The 21945-nt window shown below is 30.5% G+C and overlaps 2 protein-coding genes across 2 annotated transcripts; one reads left to right on the top strand and one right to left on the bottom strand.

Annotated features, from left to right (window-relative positions):
* The first annotated feature begins 17683 nt into the window (after positions 1 to 17683).
* LOC145091498 (1-aminocyclopropane-1-carboxylate synthase-like) lies at positions 17684 to 19621 on the top strand. Its single transcript, XM_079029234.1, has 3 exons — positions 17684 to 17957; positions 18044 to 18336; positions 18426 to 19621. The coding sequence occupies exons 1-3, from the start codon at positions 17787 to 17789 to the stop codon at positions 19417 to 19419; spliced, it is 1458 nt and encodes a 485-aa protein (XP_078885360.1). The 5' UTR covers positions 17684 to 17786; the 3' UTR covers positions 19420 to 19621.
* Positions 19622 to 21092: 1471 nt separating this feature from the next.
* On the bottom strand, positions 21093 to 21491 carry LOC145095030 (uncharacterized). Its single transcript, XM_079032975.1, has one exon. It carries the CDS (start codon positions 21489 to 21491, stop codon positions 21093 to 21095), a length of 399 nt encoding a protein of 132 aa, XP_078889101.1.
* Between the last annotated feature and the right edge of the window lie 454 nt (positions 21492 to 21945).

Genomic DNA, 21945 nt, shown 5'->3' with positions numbered 1-21945 from the left:
CTCATCTTGGAGATCAAAAAATAAAAATAAATAAATCTAAACTGCAAAATAATAAGAAAACTCCGAAAATTCCCTTTTTAATTATTATTTTTTTCATTTTATTTACCAAAATAAATAAATAAATAAATTACTGTTTTTCTTTTTGAAATATATGTGAAAATATTCTAATAGAATATTACACTGTAAGTATTCAAATGCAATTTTTAGATTGCTATAATATTTTAATATTCTACTAGAGTTGTTCCATATGTTAAAATATTCTAAAATTCTATTAAAATTGTTAGAATTTGTAGAATATTCTAATATTCTATTATAAATGTTTGAATATTTGTAGTTTAATATTCTAATAGAATATATGAATATTGTAAAAAAATTGTAATTTTTACTAGAATATTCTATTAGAATTTTCAAAGATATTTAAAAAAAACGGTAATTTTTTTCTCTATTTTTATTTATTTTTTGAAAAATATAAACGATGCAAACAATATTTAAAAAAAATTCGAAAATTTTAATTTATTTTGCATATTAAAAATATTTTTTTATCTGCTAAATGAGCAGTAAATATTGCGTCCGCATATCTCATAAAATATAGTTGTCTCAAATAAATCTAACTATATATATATATATATATATATATATATATATATATATATATAATTACATAAATGTTTTTACCATCTATTGTGTGCTTTTAGAATTGATTATGAACAACTCATTTTAGTTATTTTAAAAAAGTAATTAATGCATATTAAATGCTGAAAATTTAATTAATGTTTATTATATCATTAACATTTAATATGTATTAATTACTTTATAAAATAACTAAATGATTGGTCAAAAATCAATCATACAAACACACAATAGATAGAACAAAATAACCAAACTATATATATATATATATATATATATATATATATATATATATATATATATATATATATATATATATATATATATATATATATATATATATGTTTCAACGACTGAAAATATGTAACAAAAATCCGCATGGAGCTAAGGCTAAAACGAAACAATTGCATCGAACTGTTCAAAATAAGATTTTGAAGCCATAAATTCCAAGAAATATGGAATTTATGTTTCCAGTGAACAACCCAATTAAAAGTAAAAACAACAATATCATCAAATAATCTATCTTGTCTATGTCTCCTATGATTAAACACAATTCTCTTTCTGAAATTCAAAATAGTCCATAGATTGTGCTAAAAATAATTTCCAACACAAAATCTTTTACTAGATGACAAGTGCATCACACTTTCAATTATACTTCCCGAAGAGAAAGACTTGCAACGGTTTTTGACGATTCATTGGCAGCATTATTTGGACATTTACTTTTCTTAGATTTTGATTTATTAGATTTGTTTTCTTTAATTTCTAATGGGTTTTATAAAAATTAAAAACTTTGTTATATATAATTATTAGGAATAGAATTTGTATTCTTTTTTGGATGTATATATTTGCATTAAATTGTTGATAAACCCAATCGGTTTAGGATTTTTATTTTGTATTAAGATTTTGATTTTTCTTTTCTGATTTCAAAGTTCAAAAATTACATTAATTGTGTATGACTATATATACTTTCTTGAAAAAGGTATATCATAACTATATACACCTTTGAATTTTGAGGCCCTTATAATTGGAGGTTACGTGCGACCCTGAATACAACTAAAATATGTAATAAGGATTTGACTAAAAAGGATGTGGAGTTTTTCATAGTAATCTTGTGATTACAAGATCTATATTAAAAAAAAAAGTTTAGCTTTGACATCCAAAATATATTAATTCATTTACTTGGATGTAAAAACTTAATATATGATTAAAAATCTGAATCTAGTTTGATCTGGTTTGATGCAGTTAATTACACTAATTACACTGGAACAAAATTATTTTTATGTTTCAAAGTGGAATGTAAAGTATATTCAATATTTATTTGGTTTAGTGAACCTCGATTTGGTTTATAAAAGCTGCTAAAAAAATATGGTTTATTAAAAATATTAGTGATTTGTAACAAAAGTTGAGGTTACCTGGTATGTGCATGCATCAAGTTTTATATCTAAATCATATTATTGCATTATATCTTTTAATTTTGTTGTTTTATGCATGATAATGGGAGTGCAATTTCCATATTTTGGTTAACTTCTTTTTTGTTTTTATCTCATCGTGTATGATCAGAAAAAGAAATAAAAACGATTATTGTCGATGTATCCTTTTATCGATGTATAAGAGCCCAATACGTTGTACCCTTTTATCGGTTATTTGAGTTTCATTAAATATAATACATTAAACCATATTATTCCAAAGATCATATTTAAAAAAAAAAAAAAGCAAATAATATAATATAAAAATATAGATATTTGGTAAGCCTCCAAAGAACAAGTAGAATATGGCTATTGCAATTTTCAAACCTGCCTAAAATTCAACCGACCTATGGTGTTTTAGAAATCAAATTTAACTATCAATAAACTGATCTATAAAATTAATATAATAATAAACAAATACATCATCTTTGTCTTTATCTTACTATTAATAAAAAATGAAGATTGTGAAAAGCTTCTTACTGGTTGAACAACAAGGATAAAATTGGTAGATTTTTGGATTGGCAAGGCTGGTGTAAGAATCCCAAAAACAAATGATTCTAAGAAACTTGGACTTGTAGAAACCCGACAAGAAAAAAAAATGATAAATCACGGGAATTAAGGGACCTAGTACAGACGCCCATATTTTTGCCAAATCCTTTTTATAGAATGTGACTTTGAGTTATTTTTGTTTGCGTTCATGAGTATAATTCCATCACTTCTCTAGTTTTCGAAGTTCATCAACTATCTCATTTTATATTGAAGGCTCAACTTTTTAGAAGATTATAACTCATATTCTCCACTTTTGAACTTTGTTGACTATCTTAATTAATTGGAGTGATTCCAACTATTTTTAATTTTGTACATGGTTAAATTAGTGCGAGAGTTCCTACGAGTGGATGAGAGAAATCGTATACTGCATAACTCTTATATAGTTGTCCCACGTATTCTTATTCCGAAAATGACTAACTTCAGTTGGGGTGTCAGCTAGACATTCCCATACACGTATTGTGTATTTGCAATTAATCGTGTTTGGTGATTGTCATAACCAAGTAATTTTCCTTTCACGTTCCTTTTTCGTAGAAAAAGATATCCTTTCATTACCTCTTTTTATATTTTTTAATAATTATATAAGAAATATTATTTATTTATAAAAATACTCAAATTTGATAAAAATCATTTTTTTTTTAAAATCAATCCAAACTAAAATAGTCAAAACTAGGGTGAAATTCGTAATCTGTAAATTTTCTATTAGGAAATAAGCATTTTTGTAATTTTTTAAATATATGAACCATTTCTGTAAATAAAATATGCACAAGGACGTTTTCTATAAATTACACAGACAATTTTTGTAATTTATTTTCAACACTGTGGGTAAGCCTGCCAACATATGAAATTCTTAAGCAAATGAACCGTTTCTGTAAAAAAACAAAAAAAAAATGTACATTGATATTTGCTGTAAATTGTAGGGACATTGTATAACTTATTTTGTACTCAGGGTTCAAATCTGCCAATATGAAGTTGTTGAGGCCAAAATATGAAATGTAAAAGTACTGTGGCCAAAGTATAGAATATTAAACTATATTATTCATTTTCCAATTAAAAATTAGTGTATGTAATTATTAACCTAACTAATATATATATATATATATATATATATATATATATATATATATATATATATATATATATATATATATATATTTCCCCCTTATTTCTGATTTCACCCCCTTAAAACCATGTCAATTTTTTTTTTCTTCTTTTGACCCGTAGAATGAAAGTGTGTTTGAATGAGATAGTTTAATTTTTATTTATAGAGGATGAACAAAAAAAATTTAATTTTAAGTAGACTTTGGAGAGGATAAGGTTAAAGGGTGTGGGGTGGTAATCTTTTATCTATGAGTAGGGTGTGATAATCTTTTTACCTACCAAAAAAATAAAAAAAATAAAGTAGCAGCAATGCCTCTCAACACTCACAAACCTTCAAACATTCAACTTTCACCATTGGAGGAAGTCTACCATCGGTGAAAAAATTGGTACGACGCGGTGTTTACCGCCGGTAATGGGTCCATATCAGCGTACCACCAGCGTTTTGAACATAATACTGTATAGTCTAAGGAAGAGGAGAGAGATACGATGAGTTTCTTTAATACTATATACCATAAGCGTCATGTCAATTTATACCACACAAGTGTGGTTTCTTGCCACACCAAGGGGTGGTGCCACACTTTTATTTTTTATTTATTTTTTGTTTTTTGTTAACTATTTAATTTAATAAAACTTATTTTTTTAATAAAGTAAACATAATTTTAAAAAGATAATATTTCATTAATTAAAAATACAAATACCATACATTACTTAATTTAAAAAAAACCTAAAAATTTAGAGAAACAAAGTAGAAACATAAAACCTACAACTTAAAACACACACACACACACACGAAACGATTAAAAACTTGAAAAAAAGTTAGAAATTAGCTACGATTGATGTAACGGTTTTTCACTTCCTCCTTCATCGCCAAAACCACTTCAAGCCCGGCCCCAGTCATATTCGACGTGTCCATCGCTAGTATTCGCATGTCGCTCTCCATTTGTTTCCGAAGTTGTCTTTCAGAAGAAATTTTCAAAATCTTGTCCATTCTGTCTTTTATACCCTTCATGTCGGATCCCATTTCTTTCAAATAATCTGAATCTGACGCTTTGCCTTTGCCTTTGCTTTTTGATTTGTCTCTTCCCATTGGTCGGGAAGGTGGTGAAACTGGAACAGGTTCATCTTTGTTCAGATCAAATTGAACACGAGCATCTGATGTAGTGTGGTCGGACTCAGATGTTCTGCTGCGTTTTGACCCACTGTCGATATGCTCGTCTGATGTTTTGCTACTCAGCCATTTCCTTTTATCTTTCAAAAAATTCCAAACTTTAAGAAACTTGAAAACCTTCAGGTTTTCTTTTTGATACACTTTCAACGCTTTCTTCAAAATCACTTCATCGCTTTCTCCACTTTTCCGTTGACGTTTCATGTTGTTCCACAAGTCATTAAACAACATGACTTCCTTGTTCATCTTCCCTCATTTGGAGTACACTTGATGTTTTGAACGGTATTCTCCACGGTTCATTCCTTTATGAAACTTGTGTAAAACACGAATCCAAAAGCGGTCATGCTTTTGGTCTTTTCCAACCGTCGCATCTTTTGAAATATCGATCCAAGATTGTGCCAACACTAACGCTTCCAAAGGTTCCCAACATCTAGTCTCCGCCTTCTTTTTTCTTTTAGTTGCTGTTCGAGTGGGCTGAGTTTCTCTAACGAATTCCGGTTCAGAATCAGAAACGGCCGTTTCTGGTTGTGTTTGTGTTTGTTGAACAAACTCGGGTTGAGACAAAAAATCAAATGGATTAAAATCTGGGTCGGGTTGTGGTATTGGTGGTGTTTGTGGTTGTGGTTGCGCTGGTCGTTGTGGAAAATACGGAAACTTACCGTTGTAGTGGTAATACGAATGTGAGAAAATCGGTTGATCAAATGAAGGTATTAGGGTGTTGGTATTTCTGACTGATGTTTTTTCTTTGCTGGGTCGTTTGGAAGATGACATTTAAAAAATAAAAATAAAGAAAAGGAGTAGAGATATGGTTAAAGGTTGTGTAAAAATGGTAATATATATATATATATATATATATATATATATATATAGTAAAATTAAAAAAAAAAAAGAAATTAACCACAAAGACCGATTCAACGATCAAAAAGTAGTCAAAACCCAAAGACCAATCAAACAACGCGGTATTTCCTAGCCGCAGTACGGCCAAGACAGCACCAGACTGTGGCCTGGGGGCGGTGTTCTTGGCTGACGTGGGTTAAACCGCAGTCCCAGACCGCATCCACACCCTGCAACCTAATGAAATGTCTCATCGGGTGGGGAAAATTCTAGTTGGATAGTGTTCTTGCTGGCTGCGGCCACTAAAATGTCACGGCAACCCCATAACACGAGACAGTGGATTGTATACTTTTTGGTTTGGCCATCTATTTTGGTTAAACATTATTTAATAATTTTGTGTCTGAATACAGATAACAAAACAAACAATTTAATCACATGGACATGATGTTATATGAACAAGGATGACCGATCTATGTGGGGGGTCCAAAGTTTACTTATCAACAAGCTGTCGCATGTTTAATACCAAAACTTATGTAATAAATGGAAACATAATACACGTTTGCTTTTCAAATTTTGCCAAAATTAGTAGATACGTGTTACATGTCAGCGATTGATTGATGAATGATTTGGGCCAAGAAATGGATACATAATTCGATGTTCATGTGTGGTCTACATTCGTAGATTTATCGTGTGTAATTCGTGTTTTAAAAATTACGTTACGTATATTTTTATTATCTATATCTATATCGATTATTATATAGCTTGACCTAAATATATACTGTCAGTATCATGTAAGAGTATGTCTAATGATACGATTTTTATTATAGCCATTTAGTATTCTTTAACCTTTTATTATCTTATTTATTTTTTGATTTTGGTTCTTAGATTTAATAAAATTCCGTTGTATACCATGGTTTATTTAGGCATAGAATCTTTATTATTAAATGTTAGTTATTCTATTTACTTGAATATGCAAAATAAAATGAATGTTTTTACTATATATATATATATATATATATATATATATATATATATATATATATATATATATATATATATATATATATATATAGGGTTAGGTTATTTTGTTTTTACTATCTAGTGTGTGCATGTATGATTGATTTTGGACCAATCATTTTAGTTATTTTAAGAAAACTAATTAATGCATATTACATGTTGAATATATAATATGTATTAATTACATCTTTAACATTTAATATGCATTAATTACTTTCCTAAAATAACTAAAATGATTGGTTCAGAATCTATCATACATGCACACAATAGATAGTGAAAACATTTGAATCTAACACTCTCTCTCTCTCTCTCTCTCTATATATATATATATATATATATATATATATATATATATATATATATATATATATATATATATATATATATATATATATATATATATAGGGAGTGGTTCAAATGAGAACCACAAAAGATTAAGAACCCTAAGAACCTCCATTAATTAGTAAAGATGTACATGATACTCTTATAAAACATGTTAAAATTCATTTTTTTTTGGTCATTTTGGTACAAAAAGTGCAAAAATGTAATTTTTACAATCTAATATTTTAATTTGCATATGCTCTTATATTTTAACACAAGACTGATATAAAATACAACTTTATACACTCTATTTACAGTTTATTGCAAAAACTTCACAACTTAATACAAATTATTTTACAATAATTCACTAATTCAAATAAGTCAAAAGCACAAACTCCACCACCACCACACGCTGCCACCAAACACCCGTAGCAACATCGCAACCATCTTTTCTTCCAAATCAGGTATGTAAATAAAGTCATGCATTAACAACTTAAATACTATAATCACAGTCTAACAAAGCCTACTAATTCACTCATCATGAATTTACTGCAAAATAATTATAAAAATTAATATAGTCTTCCATATTTATACCACACAAAAAATAAATATATTCACAAACAGATTAAAACAAACATTTATACATAAATCAGTCGTATTTTAACACATAATTCATCAAAAGTTTATAGCTTAATAAAATCAATTCACAGTTCAATACATAAAATTCACAGTGTAGTATAAAAAAATTGACAGTTTAATGCACAAAAATTATACATTCACAACTATGTTCTCAACTTAAAACTTACATAGATATACTTTAAGATCTATAGGTTAATGCTTCTTTCAAAGTTTATTTACAAAAATTTTCACAACTTAAATTTTAAATGCTTTATTCAAAATTAGATTAAATGAGATCTATATATAATGGTACTTTTATCTCATAGATGGATACCATGAATTATAAAAAAATTTATAGCTTAATACACTCAATTCACAACTTAATACAGTCAATTCACAACTTAATACAATCAAGTGATGGTTTAATAAAAAATATTCACAACTTATTTACAAATACATTTACACTTTCAAATTTATAGGCTAGTGTTTATTTCAAAGTTTATTTACAAAAACATTCACAATTTAATTTTTACATACTTAATTGAAAATCATATAAATCAGAATAAATCATACGTTAACAGCTTAAAACTTATGTTTTTCATTGAAGCATTCAGATTTTTGTAAAAAAATAGTATCTTAACAGCTTAATCCTTATAAAAAAAAACTCATGCATTTACAACTCAAAACATAGGTAATTCATTGAAACAATCAGATATGTATAAAAATCATGTATTCACAGCTTAAAACATATAAAAAAATCGTGTATTCACGGCTTAAAACTTATAAAAAATCATGTATTCACATTTTAAAATATATTTTTTATTAATAAAAGTTAAAACTAATATTAACATAACTAAACAATAAATGAAGCATTAAAATGTTACAATTTATAATTTAAAAACCCCAAATTAACATTATTTGAGAAAATACTAACATAAGAAAAATATAAAAGTTCAAAAATATTAATGTATTTACAACATTCACAGTTTAAAATTTATTCACAACTTAAAACTTATAAAAATCATGCATTCGTAGTTTAAAACTTATAAAAATCATGATAATATATATAAAAAAAATCATGCATTCATAGTTTAAAATTTATAAAAATCATGCCTCGTAGGATAATGTAAAGAACAAAGAGTTCATGATGTGAATGTATAATATTTAATATATTAAACTATGAATTTGTTGTATTAAGTTGTGAATTTTGCATATTAAACAGTAAATTGACTGTATTAAGCTGTTAATTAATTGTATTAAATTGTTAAATTACTTTATTAAGGTGTTTTTTTTGTGAATTTTGTGTTTGCTTATGAAATATTAAATGAAAGAAGCATTATACAAAAATATGATTTTCTTTAATTTTGAATAAAGTATGTAAAATTTAAATTACGGATATTGTGTAAATAAACTTTGAAAAAACACTACGTTTCAGATCTAACTAAAGGTATAAATGTAAGTTTCAAGTTGAGAATATAGTTATAAATGTATAAGTTTTGTGTATTAAACTGTGAATTTATTATATTTACTTGTGAACATACTAAACTATAAATTAATTGTATTAACCTGTGAATTAAAGCTATAAAACTGTAAAATGACCGTATTAAGTTGTGAATTAACTACCAAGTGATCCTATGACAGAAAGCACAAATCAAATTCATAGTTTGAGCTCTGTTGGAAATCTATGCAGAAACCAAAAGAATTTTTGTAGCATTACCTTGATGTATGGGTGAAAAACAACTGGAGAATGAGAAGCTAAAACTAATCTTGTAAATATAAGTGCCTCAATCTTTAGATTTGAGGTTGAAGATTTTTCCTGGAGAAAAGGATAATTTGGATTAAAATTAAACAACCATATATAAATGCAAAAAGATGAAACATATAATTGTAGAAATTCGCTTAAACAAAGTGCTTTCTCTATTCCAGGAGTGAGCGATCCTATGTTGTCAGCAAGACAGTCAGGCAAAACGACAACAAGTTCTTTCAGAACCGAAAAGGCGCCAATATAATAAAAAAAACATTATGACAAGTGATTAAAAAATTTGAAGAAAAAAATGTTTATAAATACACAGTAGTTTCAATAATACTACCTTTGTCTTGATAGACTTCTCATGCATCTGTCTGTTAACAAATTTAACTACCTTTGTTACTTCCTGCTTCAATGACCATCTGGGACTACAAAATATGAAGAAAAAATGGATCTCAAGCTAAAATCACAACAGCTGACAATTGAGTAAGAAAATGGATGGCAATACTATTTAACTTGAATAACAAATTCTGAAAAATACTCATAGTAACCTTCAAGTATAATCAAATCACATATAAAGATAAGCATCATGCTTGAGTCGTTTACTTTGTGCACTTAGGAACTACACCATCAAATAACAATCCATTATCCGAGTCAAAAGAAATTTGGTTCTCTTCAAGCAGCATTAACCTTTTATAAGAGGATTATGGAAAATATGTGAATGAGGATTGAGGAGTAAGTTGGGTTAATCCTTATTGAAATTAGAGAATTACCTTGTTGTCATGCTTCCCAAAGAAAGAAACTGATCTTTGGTTATCTTCACATTTGCATTCCATATCATGTCTCTACCAACTAGTATAAACAATAGAAAGAGAAAGAGAAAGAGAAAGAGGAATATGAGTAAAATCAAAACCCTAGATTGATCAATCGATAGGGATTTCAACATCACCATCAGCAATCTCCTGTTGCAGATCCTTCGAATCCTTTCCATCAACAATACACGCAACCGAAACGCAAGTTCTGAGGATTTCCTTCACTGTCCCTGCCAACTCCTTCACCATTGACCTCATCCTCATCACCTTCGCAATCTCGATGACATCGTCTAGCGATATGTTGTCAGAGTGCTTGATGTTTTTCACCTTCTTGCGATCGCGTTCCGGCTCCTTCAAGGTTTTGATGACTAGAGCTGTAACGGAGGGGACGACAGAGACTTTAGCTTGACGATTTTGAACGGTGAGCTTGAAGATAAAATCCAAATAGAAGAAGAAGGTTTGTTTTGCCATCGATTTCCATGGTGGATCTTTGGTTATAAGCAAACCCTAGTTAGTACAATATAAAGAGACTTGATTTTGTGCAGACAAGAGAAATGAGCAGGAAAGTAAAAAGTAACTATGTGTTTATGTGTGTGCCATTTAAGGAGGAAGGGGATTCTTAATCTTTTGTGGTTATCATTTGAATCTTTACCTCTATATATATATATATATATATATATATATATATATATATATATATATATATATATATATATATATATATATATATATATATATATATATAAGATCTTTTATAATATCAACGCAATAAATTATACATTTGTTCATCTAGATTATAAGATAAACTAACATTACAATTTAACTTAATTATAAATAAATATTTTTATAATCAAGTCTATTTACTAAATATTAAAATAATGTAGTAGACTGATTTGCTGAATAAATATAATAAGATAATAATGTAGTTTTTAATTTTTCTTGATTTTGCAACGGAACGCCACGATTACATGACATTGCAACAAGAATTTTCTAATTTAAAAGGGAAGATTGCAGAACACCTTGCGAGAGGTGTTGAAGGTCGGATGTAAACGGTTTAAATAAGAAAAGTGTCGATTTCAAAGTTCGTAACTAATTTAAACAAAAAAATATGCATTTTCGAACCCATCTTCTTTATTTTGTTCAATTTAAATTAATTTAGTTCAAAATTCATTATGAATATCGGCTCTATTTAAGTTCTCATTTTTTGTTGTGGGAACACTAATCCTAATATATACATGTGTAGCCATGTTGATAGGTTTTGTTTGATTTACACATTTGGTGTTTTTAACCTTGAAAGAACGAACATGCCATAACATCACTTTGTTGGTTGGTTGGTGTATTTCTAACATACTTTTATTGGTGTAAAAGCAATAACCACGTAAAACAAGCCATACCATTGGCATTATGAGAAAAAGAGCGCATCTCTTCGAAAATCCATGAGGTGATATTATTAAGTACATGCACTATTGAAACGTGTATGGTGCGTGTTATTTAAATTGATCAAAAAAATATAAGTTTGTTATGACTTATGATGAACTCTAAAAGTTTTAAGAAACATGTGGAGGTCTATGACATTTAGTAAATGTATTCAGTTATTTGTGTTTAAACATCTTATTTATCTCTAGATGCAAATTAGACAGTGTCACATGTCACGTTTTAAGCTCTACTTAAAGTTCTACAAGGTTGAATTGCACCATTACGGTTTGTTTGATCTGTGGTCCCTTTGAAATCGTTTTTTAATTTGTTCACCATGTGAAGCAATAAAAACTAAAGTGACATTTCAACATACATGTACTTCTTCTTTCAAGTATAACGTGTAAACATGTTTAAAGCAACTGCGCGCTCCATCATACCATCACAATGCAAGAAACTAGTGCTACAATCGGTGTCTAAATTACACGATATTACGAGTACCCAGTTGTCAAAAGTTGAGTGTTAAAACTTAAAAAGAGTAACAATGAACCACAAATGCGCAAAATCATAAGTATAAGTGGTCAAAATGTAATTCAAGTATGCACATTTAGTTCAAACGGTGATATGAATGGAAAATAGAAAGAACCTACCTACTGTATACGCATAATAATAATAGCATGGACCATGCAATTTGAACTAAATAAATAAAAAGATGAAAAACTATTTTTTCATGTTAAAATAAGTAGTAGAATTCTAAACGATCACGATATAGATGTTTAATAAAATATAACTGAACAAGAGAGAATACATTTCATATGAATATAAATATAAATACATGACTACCTTTTTTTATGAATATAAAAAATAAATAGACAAAACTTCAAAAATGGTCCCTGTGGTTTTAGAAAATATCAAGTTTAATCCCTAAGTTCAAAAAACATCACAGATGGTCCTTGTGGTTTCAAAACTTTTAACAAATAGTCCCTTAGCCACATAAAAAGACTAATATGCCCTTTCTATTTCTTTTTAGAATTAATTTTACCTAATCCTATTTTAAAAAATAGAAAAACAAAATAAATAATTCATTGGGCCTACCTCCTCCTCCTCTCTCTCTCATCTTCACCATCGCTATTGTCACCGGTGGTGGTGGTGGCGCCGATAAGGAGTGGGCCATCAGGGGAACCGGATTCTTGTGAACCACCGAGTTGCTGTAAGGCATTGACAAATCGTCTATGCAGCTCTGTTGACTAGCATCTTCTTTGTTTTCTAGATGTTTGTTGAGCATTTGGTGAAGAACAAGGAAGCAATCTGGAATTGGAAATGGTTTTTGTAAGTAAAATGTTTCCCCTCACTGGATTCTTGATTCCAAGGGTGATAAGAGAGAGCCCTGGAATCGGTGATTCCTCCTTATCTTCCTCCACCACTGTAAACCCACAAATTCCCTTATATGGGATAAATGCTTTTGTGGGATATGGATCGCCGATCATTCCATCATCTTCTTCATCAGTTCTCTGCGATCACACATATTAATAATTCATAATGCTTTCAGTTATTTGCTTATGAAACGGCTTATGGTACACGATCGATCATGTACCCTTTTAATTTACCTTTTTGGTAATTTGATGAATTGATTTTGGTTTCCAAATTTAGGTTTGATTTGTGTTTAGATTTGGATTTGGATTTGGATTTGGATTTGGATTGTTCCAAAGCTGAGTGGTGCTCAACCAATTCTTCTTGTCTCCACCGCACTTTTCTTTACTGATGATTTCGAGTTTTGCATCTTCATCACTAGTGTTCTTAAGGGGTATGAATTCTTCAAGTACTGGCTCAGGGTTTGATGATTTCTTCAAAACAATCGTCTCCTCTTTCAATGTAATGATTGCTGAAAGAAGAAAGCAATAGATAAATTGATTTGTACTAGCATTAATCGTTTCCAAAACAGATTATCAAACAGTTTGTCCGCAGTATCCGAGATTATCCCCTTAACTACTGCAGAACCACACTCCACCATTGGAGCTTCCTGATCGCAACCTTCCATTCGTGATTTCAGCTTCTCCGAACAGACGAAGACGAAGACCTGTTCCCTTAGCTCTCAACCGGAGATGATGAAAGTTAAAGCCTCAGAGGGTCGCCGGAGATCGACCACTTTGTCTCTCCTTGCGATTTGAATGACCACCATCGGAACTTCTCATCGCTTCTGATTTGTTCGTTCCACCAAATCCCCAAACAGATGAAGAAGACGATGTGCGTTTTTTATGTTGAGAGAGAGAGAGAGAGGTGGGGCCCAATGAATTATTTATTTTGTTTTTCTATTTTTTAAAATAGGATTAGGTAAAATTAATTCTAAAAAGAAATAGAAAGGGCATATAAGTCTTTTTATGTGGCTAAGGGACTGTTTGTTAAAAGTTTTGAAACCATAGGGACCATCTGTGAGGTTTTTTGAACTTAAGGATTAAACTTGATATTTTCTAAAACCACAGGGACCATTTTTGAAGTTTTGTCAAATAAATATATCAGTGCTTTTATTTAATACAAATCAACATTGTGATTAGCAAGAATATATCAACAAAAATTAAAGTGCTTATTTTGCATATGATTATAAAATACAGCGAATCTTTTGAAATGGAAGAACGAATGTATTTTTATATTAAGGGTTTAGGTTATTTTTATAACATTCTAAAAATATTAACTAAAAATTCTATTTTTTCGGTCATCAAAACCATTCAATCATTTATTCAAGAGACAATTAGAATGCAATGTGTTTTTCAACATCAGAGTAAAATCATAAATAAATAATACGAGAATAGCACTCCAAGGGATGTAATGCGATCAATTCAGGTTATTCCCTTTGGAACTATAAATACCAGAAACATTTAAACATAAAACCGTAAACACAAAGTTAAGTGAATTCTTCAAAATATCACATAACCATCACGAGCCCCGCCCTACATACTTAACATGCCCCGCCCAATTTACATAATGGGTCCTGCCAAACATACATAAAGGGCCCCGCCTAATCCACATAATTTAGAGTATAAAATTAATATATGAGAAACCGAGTGTTACAATTTTTAGTTATTGAACTTTTTTGAGTGTTTTATTTTAGTCATTGTACTTTGTTTAAGTTATCGGTAGTTACCAAACTTTTTTGTTTTTTTTTTCATTTTAGTCACTATAATCGGTGATAGTTGGTTTATATCATGGAACATCTGTGTCAATGTTATAATTAGTCATTGAAGTTTTCTAGGTGTTTTATTTTAGTCATTATATTTTGTTTAAGCTATTATTAGTCACTAGACTAGTTTAAAATTTTCATTTTAGTCACTCTACTTTATTATTATAAAAAAAAAACAAAAAAAACTACTACTCTTTTTCCTTTTCTCCACAACTAAACTTATTATATAAATTATTTTAGAGTAAATTATATGAATAATCCCTATGATTTAGGGTTGCCTTCACCCAATCAACTTCGATAATTACTTTTCACTTTGACTTACTCCATCCTTTGCATTTTGTTGCCATCTTGATGTCTAGAACGTTAATGTCATCTTTATTCTTTCCTTATATGTATTTTGGAGTTTTATACTTCAAAGAAAATATTCGATTTTAATCACAAATAAGACACCATCAAACCTCTTACCCACATTCTCACTAGTCAAAATTGTTTGTGTTTTCAATTGCTTCATACAAAAACAAAGTCCTTGCACGTTGAAGGATGATCAAGTGGGGGTGGAATTAGTATGGTACTAATCCTTTTTTCCTTAAACCATGTACCGTACTGATTATAGTTGGTAAAAAAAATTGCTGCCAATACCATACGAAATATAGTTGGTACCAACTTTTTTGGCTACCAATAAATTTGGTTGGTACATGTTGGTAATTGTATATACCAACATGTATTCAAGTTTTGTGAATTAAGTGTTTTTGTGCTCTTAAGCATTATGAAACGTGAGTAAGAGTTTTGTAAATGAGATTTTTATAGTCGTTGAGATTGAGAATTCAATCTAAATTGATTTTATTAATTTCTAACATGAGTTTAAAAGTGAAAATTATAGAAAAAATTGGACACGCTAGTTCAAAAGTTAAAGCCATAGAGAAAATGGGACACAGAAACATGAGTTTAAACTTTAAATTTTACTAATACGATAAAATATCAAAGCTCTTAAAATCTTAAACACCAAATATACTATATATATATATATATATATATATATATATATATATATATATATATATATATATATATATATATATATATATATATATATATATAAGTTGAATTGGTTGGTATGGTACTATCGTGATATTGAAAATTTTATACCACTACCATATCATAATTATGCAATTGGTATGCTACTACCATCCAAACATGTTGGCTACCAAACATATTAGCTACCAATATTTTTGATTCGGTTGGTAACATGTTGGTTGAGTTTCCGTGGTACATATTTGCCAACCCTAGGATCAAGTCCCCTGATTCATGCTCTTGGAAGAAAACATAGACTTGTTTGTGTTTTCAGTTGATTCACACATACCAAGATATTGTGCACTTTGGGTCACCCGATACGAACACTTCTCAGAGGGTTACCCAAAGTGAAATTAATTATTCAACGGTGATTGGGTGTGTTTCTACCGATGACAAGAGTTATGGGGTGAATAAGGGCAAAATAGTCTTTTAAAGCCATTAGGACTCTTCGAGTTAAAAAAGTTAATGACTAAATGTGAAGGCTACCCTAAATCACAAGGATTATTCGTATAATATACTCTAAAATAATCGATGTATCAAGTTGAAGTGTAGAGAAAAGGAAAAAATTTGCATTTTTTTTATATAAATGTTAGCATAAAATTAGAGTAACTAAAATGAAAATAAATAAAATAAACAAGGTCAGTAACCAATAGTAGCTTAAACAAAATATATTGATTAAAATAAAACATCCAAAAATATTCAATGACTAATTATAACAATGACAAAATCCTTCGATTTTGTATACTGGCTATCACCTGTTAGAGTGACTAAAATGAATAAAAATAAACAAAATGACTAATGATAACTTAAACAAAATATAATGACCAAAATAAAACATCTAGAAAAATTCAAGACTAAAAATGATTTAAACCCTTATATTAATTTTGATATTATATAATATACATCAATATTTGAAATGCTGAAGTATAAAAAATGGAAGTGATTTGTTCACAAAAATATGTGCTTTATAAGATTATATAATACAACATTTTAAAACATAAATTATGGTGCATAGAGAAAAATTATTATATACGAATTAGTTTACATAAAATGTTATTATTTTAGATAAAAGGAGAAACCAACTTTTCATAATGTCTTAAAGTTGACAAGTAACCGATTTTATATTTTAAATTAGTAACAAACTTTAATTTTTAAAATTAATTGTTATATATGAATCAACTTTCATAAAAACATCATTATGTTTTAGTAAAAATCTAATTTTCACATTATCCTTTTTTGTTACAATTTAGCCTATAATTGTTCTAATTTTACAATGTTGATCACTTAATCGGTCAATCCAATTACCCGGTGACATGTCCATATTTGTCTCTTTAGTGATATGACATGTCAACGGATAAATGAGTTGACTGATTAAGTAGTCAACATTATAAAAACTAAAAGTGATTAAAATGTAACAAAAAATAACACAGTATCAAACCTAATGAATTTTATGGAGTTTACTCTAAATCTGTGTTTGACAAACTATTACTAAACTACTTATAAATTATGATATATTTTTTATAAAGCTAACAAACGTTATTTTTGTATAAAATTATATTATATAAAATAAGTTTTGATGTAGTAATAATTTGAAAATTATTTTGATGGTTGAATCAAAGCAATAATTCCATGAGTCTCAAACACTAACATGACAAATTGAAGATTGAAATAAAATCGAGAAAAAAATGTGGTGGCGGCCAGAACTCAAAATGGTCCCATCTTCAACGAACTTTCCTCCCCCAGTCATTCTCTATATATAATTCTCCTCCTTCTTATGAACTCCTCAACTTAACAACATTCAATTTATTCAACCTTTTTCTGCTACTGATTCCTTCGTCTTCTTTAAAGCATAATTAAATCAATAGAGTCAATGGAGGTCGCCATGAAGAACACCCAAAACATGTTATCGAAGATCGCAACCAACGACGGACATGGTGAAAACTCTCCCTATTTCGACGGTTGGAAGGCGTACGACGCCAATCCCTTCCACTCTCAACACAATCCAGCCGGCGTTATTCAAATGGGTCTTGCCGAGAATATGGTATACATACATATATTAATGCATTTAATTACACCAGATTGGAAATTTCGAATTTCGTCATACTGATCTGTTTGTTTGTTCTTCAGCTTTGTTTTGATTTGATCCAAGAATGGATTCAAGCGAACCCGACTGCTTCAATTTGTACCCCACAGGGAGCTTCGGATTTCAAAGAGACTGCCATTTTTCAAGACTACCATGGCTTGCCGGAGTTCAGAAACTCCATTGCTAATTTCATGAGCCGAGTTCGAGGAAACCGTGTGACATTTGACCCTGACCGCATTGTGATGAGCGGTGGCGCCACCGGAGCTCATGAAACGCTGGCTTTCTGTTTAGCAAATCCCGGCGAAGCATTCTTAGTTCCCACCCCTTATTATCCAGGGTATGCAAATCTCTCTAAAAAAGACATGTTAGAAGAATTTTCGTTTCATATATATGTTCCACTAAATAACTCCAATTTCAACTTTGCAGGTTCGATCGAGATTTGGGATGGCGAACTGGAGTCAAGCTTTTACCGGTGGTTTGTGAAAGCTCAAATAACTTCAAGATCACCTCAGAAGCTCTCGAAACTGCATACGAGAAAGCAAAACTAGCCAACATTAAAGTCAAAGGGCTGTTAATAACAAACCCATCAAACCCATTGGGAACTTTCCTCGACAGGGAAACCTTAAAATATCTAGTGACTTTCATCACCGACAAGAACATCCACCTCATATGCGACGAGATCTACGCCGGCACAGTCACCAAAGGTGATGAATTCATTAGCATTGCAGAAATCATAAAAGAAGAGCCCAAATGCAACCTCGACTTGATCCATATCGTTTATAGTCTCTCAAAAGACATGGGATTCCCGGGCTTTAGAGTCGGAATCGTATATTCCTACAACAACAATGTCGTCAACATCGCTCGTAAAATGTCGAGCTTCGGGCTTGTTTCGACTCAAACCCAACACATGCTCGCCTCCATGCTATCAGACAATAAGTTTGTTGACAACTTTATATCAGAGAGCCGAATCAGACTAGCCCACAGGCACGATATGTTTACCCGTGGGCTAGCCCAGGTCGGAATCGGGAGCTTGGAAAGCAACGCGGGCTTATTCTTTTGGATGGATTTACGCCGATTCTTAAAAGAGCCAACTTTTGAATCTGAAATGACATTCTGGAGAACTATAATAGGTGACATTAAGTTGAATGTTTCACCAGGCTCATCATTCCACTGCTCTGAGCCTGGTTGGTTCCGTGTTTGCTTTGCAAACATGGACGATGAGACAACTATGATCGCGTTAAGAAGGATTAAGACGTTTGTGCTAAAGAACAAGATGCTCGAGATCAAGACCATGCGACCTTGTTGGCAAAACAATCAACATTTCAGGTTATCATCACGAAGGCTTGACGATATGTTGACTCCTCATCGGATGTCACCTCATTCCCCGCTTGCCTCGCCGTTGGTGCGGGCGCATAATTAGACCAACATGTGTGGTACAAGTGTTGATGCATTAAGTACAATAGATGCAAGAAAGGTTTTTGACATAAAGAGTGTAAGGGCCTAGAAGTGTGAGAATTGTATAGTGTCTATGACATAATTATTTGGTGCATGACATGACCTATTGTGTAAAATAAAGTTTGAATAAAAATTGAATGAAATTGTCCTATTTATTACTATAATAATTGAGTTGACTTACTAGTCTTTTGGATTTTATATAAAAAATACATTAATATAAATAAATAAATTGTTATCAATGCAATACCCAATATTCGTAAATGAAAACATTATTAAGGGAAAAACTTTTATATCACCAATCAACCACTTTTATTTGACTCGCCATTAATGTTATTTCTGTATACATTAAGTTTTTAAACATTTTTTTTTCCTATTTATCTTTTAGAGGGTATATTCGATTTCACCTGTTAAACCGATTTTTTTTTTATTTTTTTATTTTTTTATTTTTTTTTATTTTTGGGTGTTTTCTATTATTGATAATAACTTTTTTTTTTTCGTTTACAGAGTCTCCAAACAGCATAATTACTTTTTATGCATTTAGTATCACATTTGCATTTATAATGTATTGTACGGCAACATGTTTCAATGCATAATTTTGTACTAATAAAATAGCGTAAGATAGTTAATTTAATGTCTTAATATATGAAAAAAAATATAGATAATAAGATACTAGCATTTAGTTATTATTAATAATAATTATATAACCAATATAGAATAATGATAATAACTGGTTGGGGGATTTCAATTTTCACTTAAACATCTAATTAAGTATATTTCCATAAAATAACAAGCCATTTAGCATAATGTTTCACTAATTCAGATGATATAACAAAATGAAAAGACAATTAGTTCAAATAAGAATATAATCTAATTTAATTGAAGAAAATTAGAGGTACAAAATGAAGACAAGTTGCAAGTTGCAAGATGTCAGCCTTTAGAAGTTAGAACCGCCCACATGCTACACTTACGAATGTTTGCATTTTTGGATTCGCAGATGACTCGGATTGACAATTTGACAGATAAAACACAACCCATTCCCTTATCTCTAGAGTCGTGGCATATTGGTTTCCATGGATTCTCCAAACAAAGCCAAAAGAAAATTTCAACATGCACTGCCTATTTTTGGAACATGTCATTATTTTAGATATGGTAAAGTATAGCAAAAGTAGCCACTAGAAACCTATTTCAAACACCATTGCAAAGGTGATCCGACACAAATTCTACTTATATTTTGCTAGAAGAATGTCAAAGCAGTATGTACGATATAAATTTATGTGGTTAACTTGTAAATAAATATTTTTTTTGGAACCAGCAAATATATTAAAACAATTATGTCTACATCCGCCTAGCAAGTCACTAGCCGACCGGGAAACAAGAATAAAGTACTAAGAGTTTACATGCAAAGTAAAGGGGAGATAGACCAATCAATCCATCCATAACAACATTTCAACCTTCTATGTTTGATCCGTATAAACACATGAGACTTGATAAATTCAGCCACCTTTGTTGGATGAATCCTTATATTTTTGAGTACTCTATCATACCGCGCCTTCCAAATACACTATATCGTCCCATACCAGATGAAAATTAGGTTATTTCTATGTTCCTTACCTGGTATAAACGAATTCATGAACTCAATCATCTCTCCAATTGTCGAGATCTGGGGCATATGAATGCCACACCACTAAGAATCCATTCCCACACGATTTTTGCAAATGGGCACGAGAGCAAAACGTGATCAGATTCCTCCTCCACCGTCATACAATAACTATACATAATGGAACCCGTGTCTACACCTCTCTGCTTAAGTGCACATAATGTTGGCACTCGATTCTGAATTGCTCTCCAAATAAAACCTATAACCTTGATGGGTACCTCACGACTCCATTCCATACGATCCGCCATAACCGGATTGTATAGATTGTCAATTTCATACCTGAGGGCAGCTACCTGGAAAACCCCATCAGCGGTGATACCACATTTCCACCCATCATCGGATGTACTTGGTTGGAAGGATCCAAGTAATGATGAGAGCATGAGCAATTCTTCGATTTAAGCATCATTGGAAGGATATGAAATCCAATCCCATGATGGTCCACCTAACAGTATTCTGTCTTTGACCAAGCATCTTTTTTTTTTCCAGCCGACACCTCTAGTGATGCCCCTAGTCAGGGACTAGGGGTAGGTTCGACGAATGGATGATCATCAGTCTTAAGGTAAGGATTCTAAGAACAGACTAATGAGTTCCCGATTTCAGGAAGGATAGTGACAAGGATGGTTTGTTATTATAGTACTGAGAGTCCCCGTTTTGTGTGGTTTTCTCTGGAAGTTGGGTATTCAACCTTAGAGAGCGGTTGGGGTTATGTTTCAAATATCAGTGGACAGTTCAGGTCAGAGATGGCCGATCGGTTCGAGTCACAACGTTCTTAGAGACACATTAGGGGGGGGGGGGGTCGATTAGTAAATGCAGCTGAGGAAGTGTTATAAGGGT

The sequence above is a fragment of the Lactuca serriola genome, chromosome 3 (genome assembly GCF_051521515.1).
Source record: "Lactuca serriola cultivar US96UC23 chromosome 3, Lser_US96UC23_V15, whole genome shotgun sequence".
Taxonomy (NCBI): Eukaryota; Viridiplantae; Streptophyta; class Magnoliopsida; order Asterales; family Asteraceae; genus Lactuca; species Lactuca serriola.
Note: the sequence above shows the minus strand (reverse complement) of the source record. Positions and strands in the feature narration are given on the sequence as shown.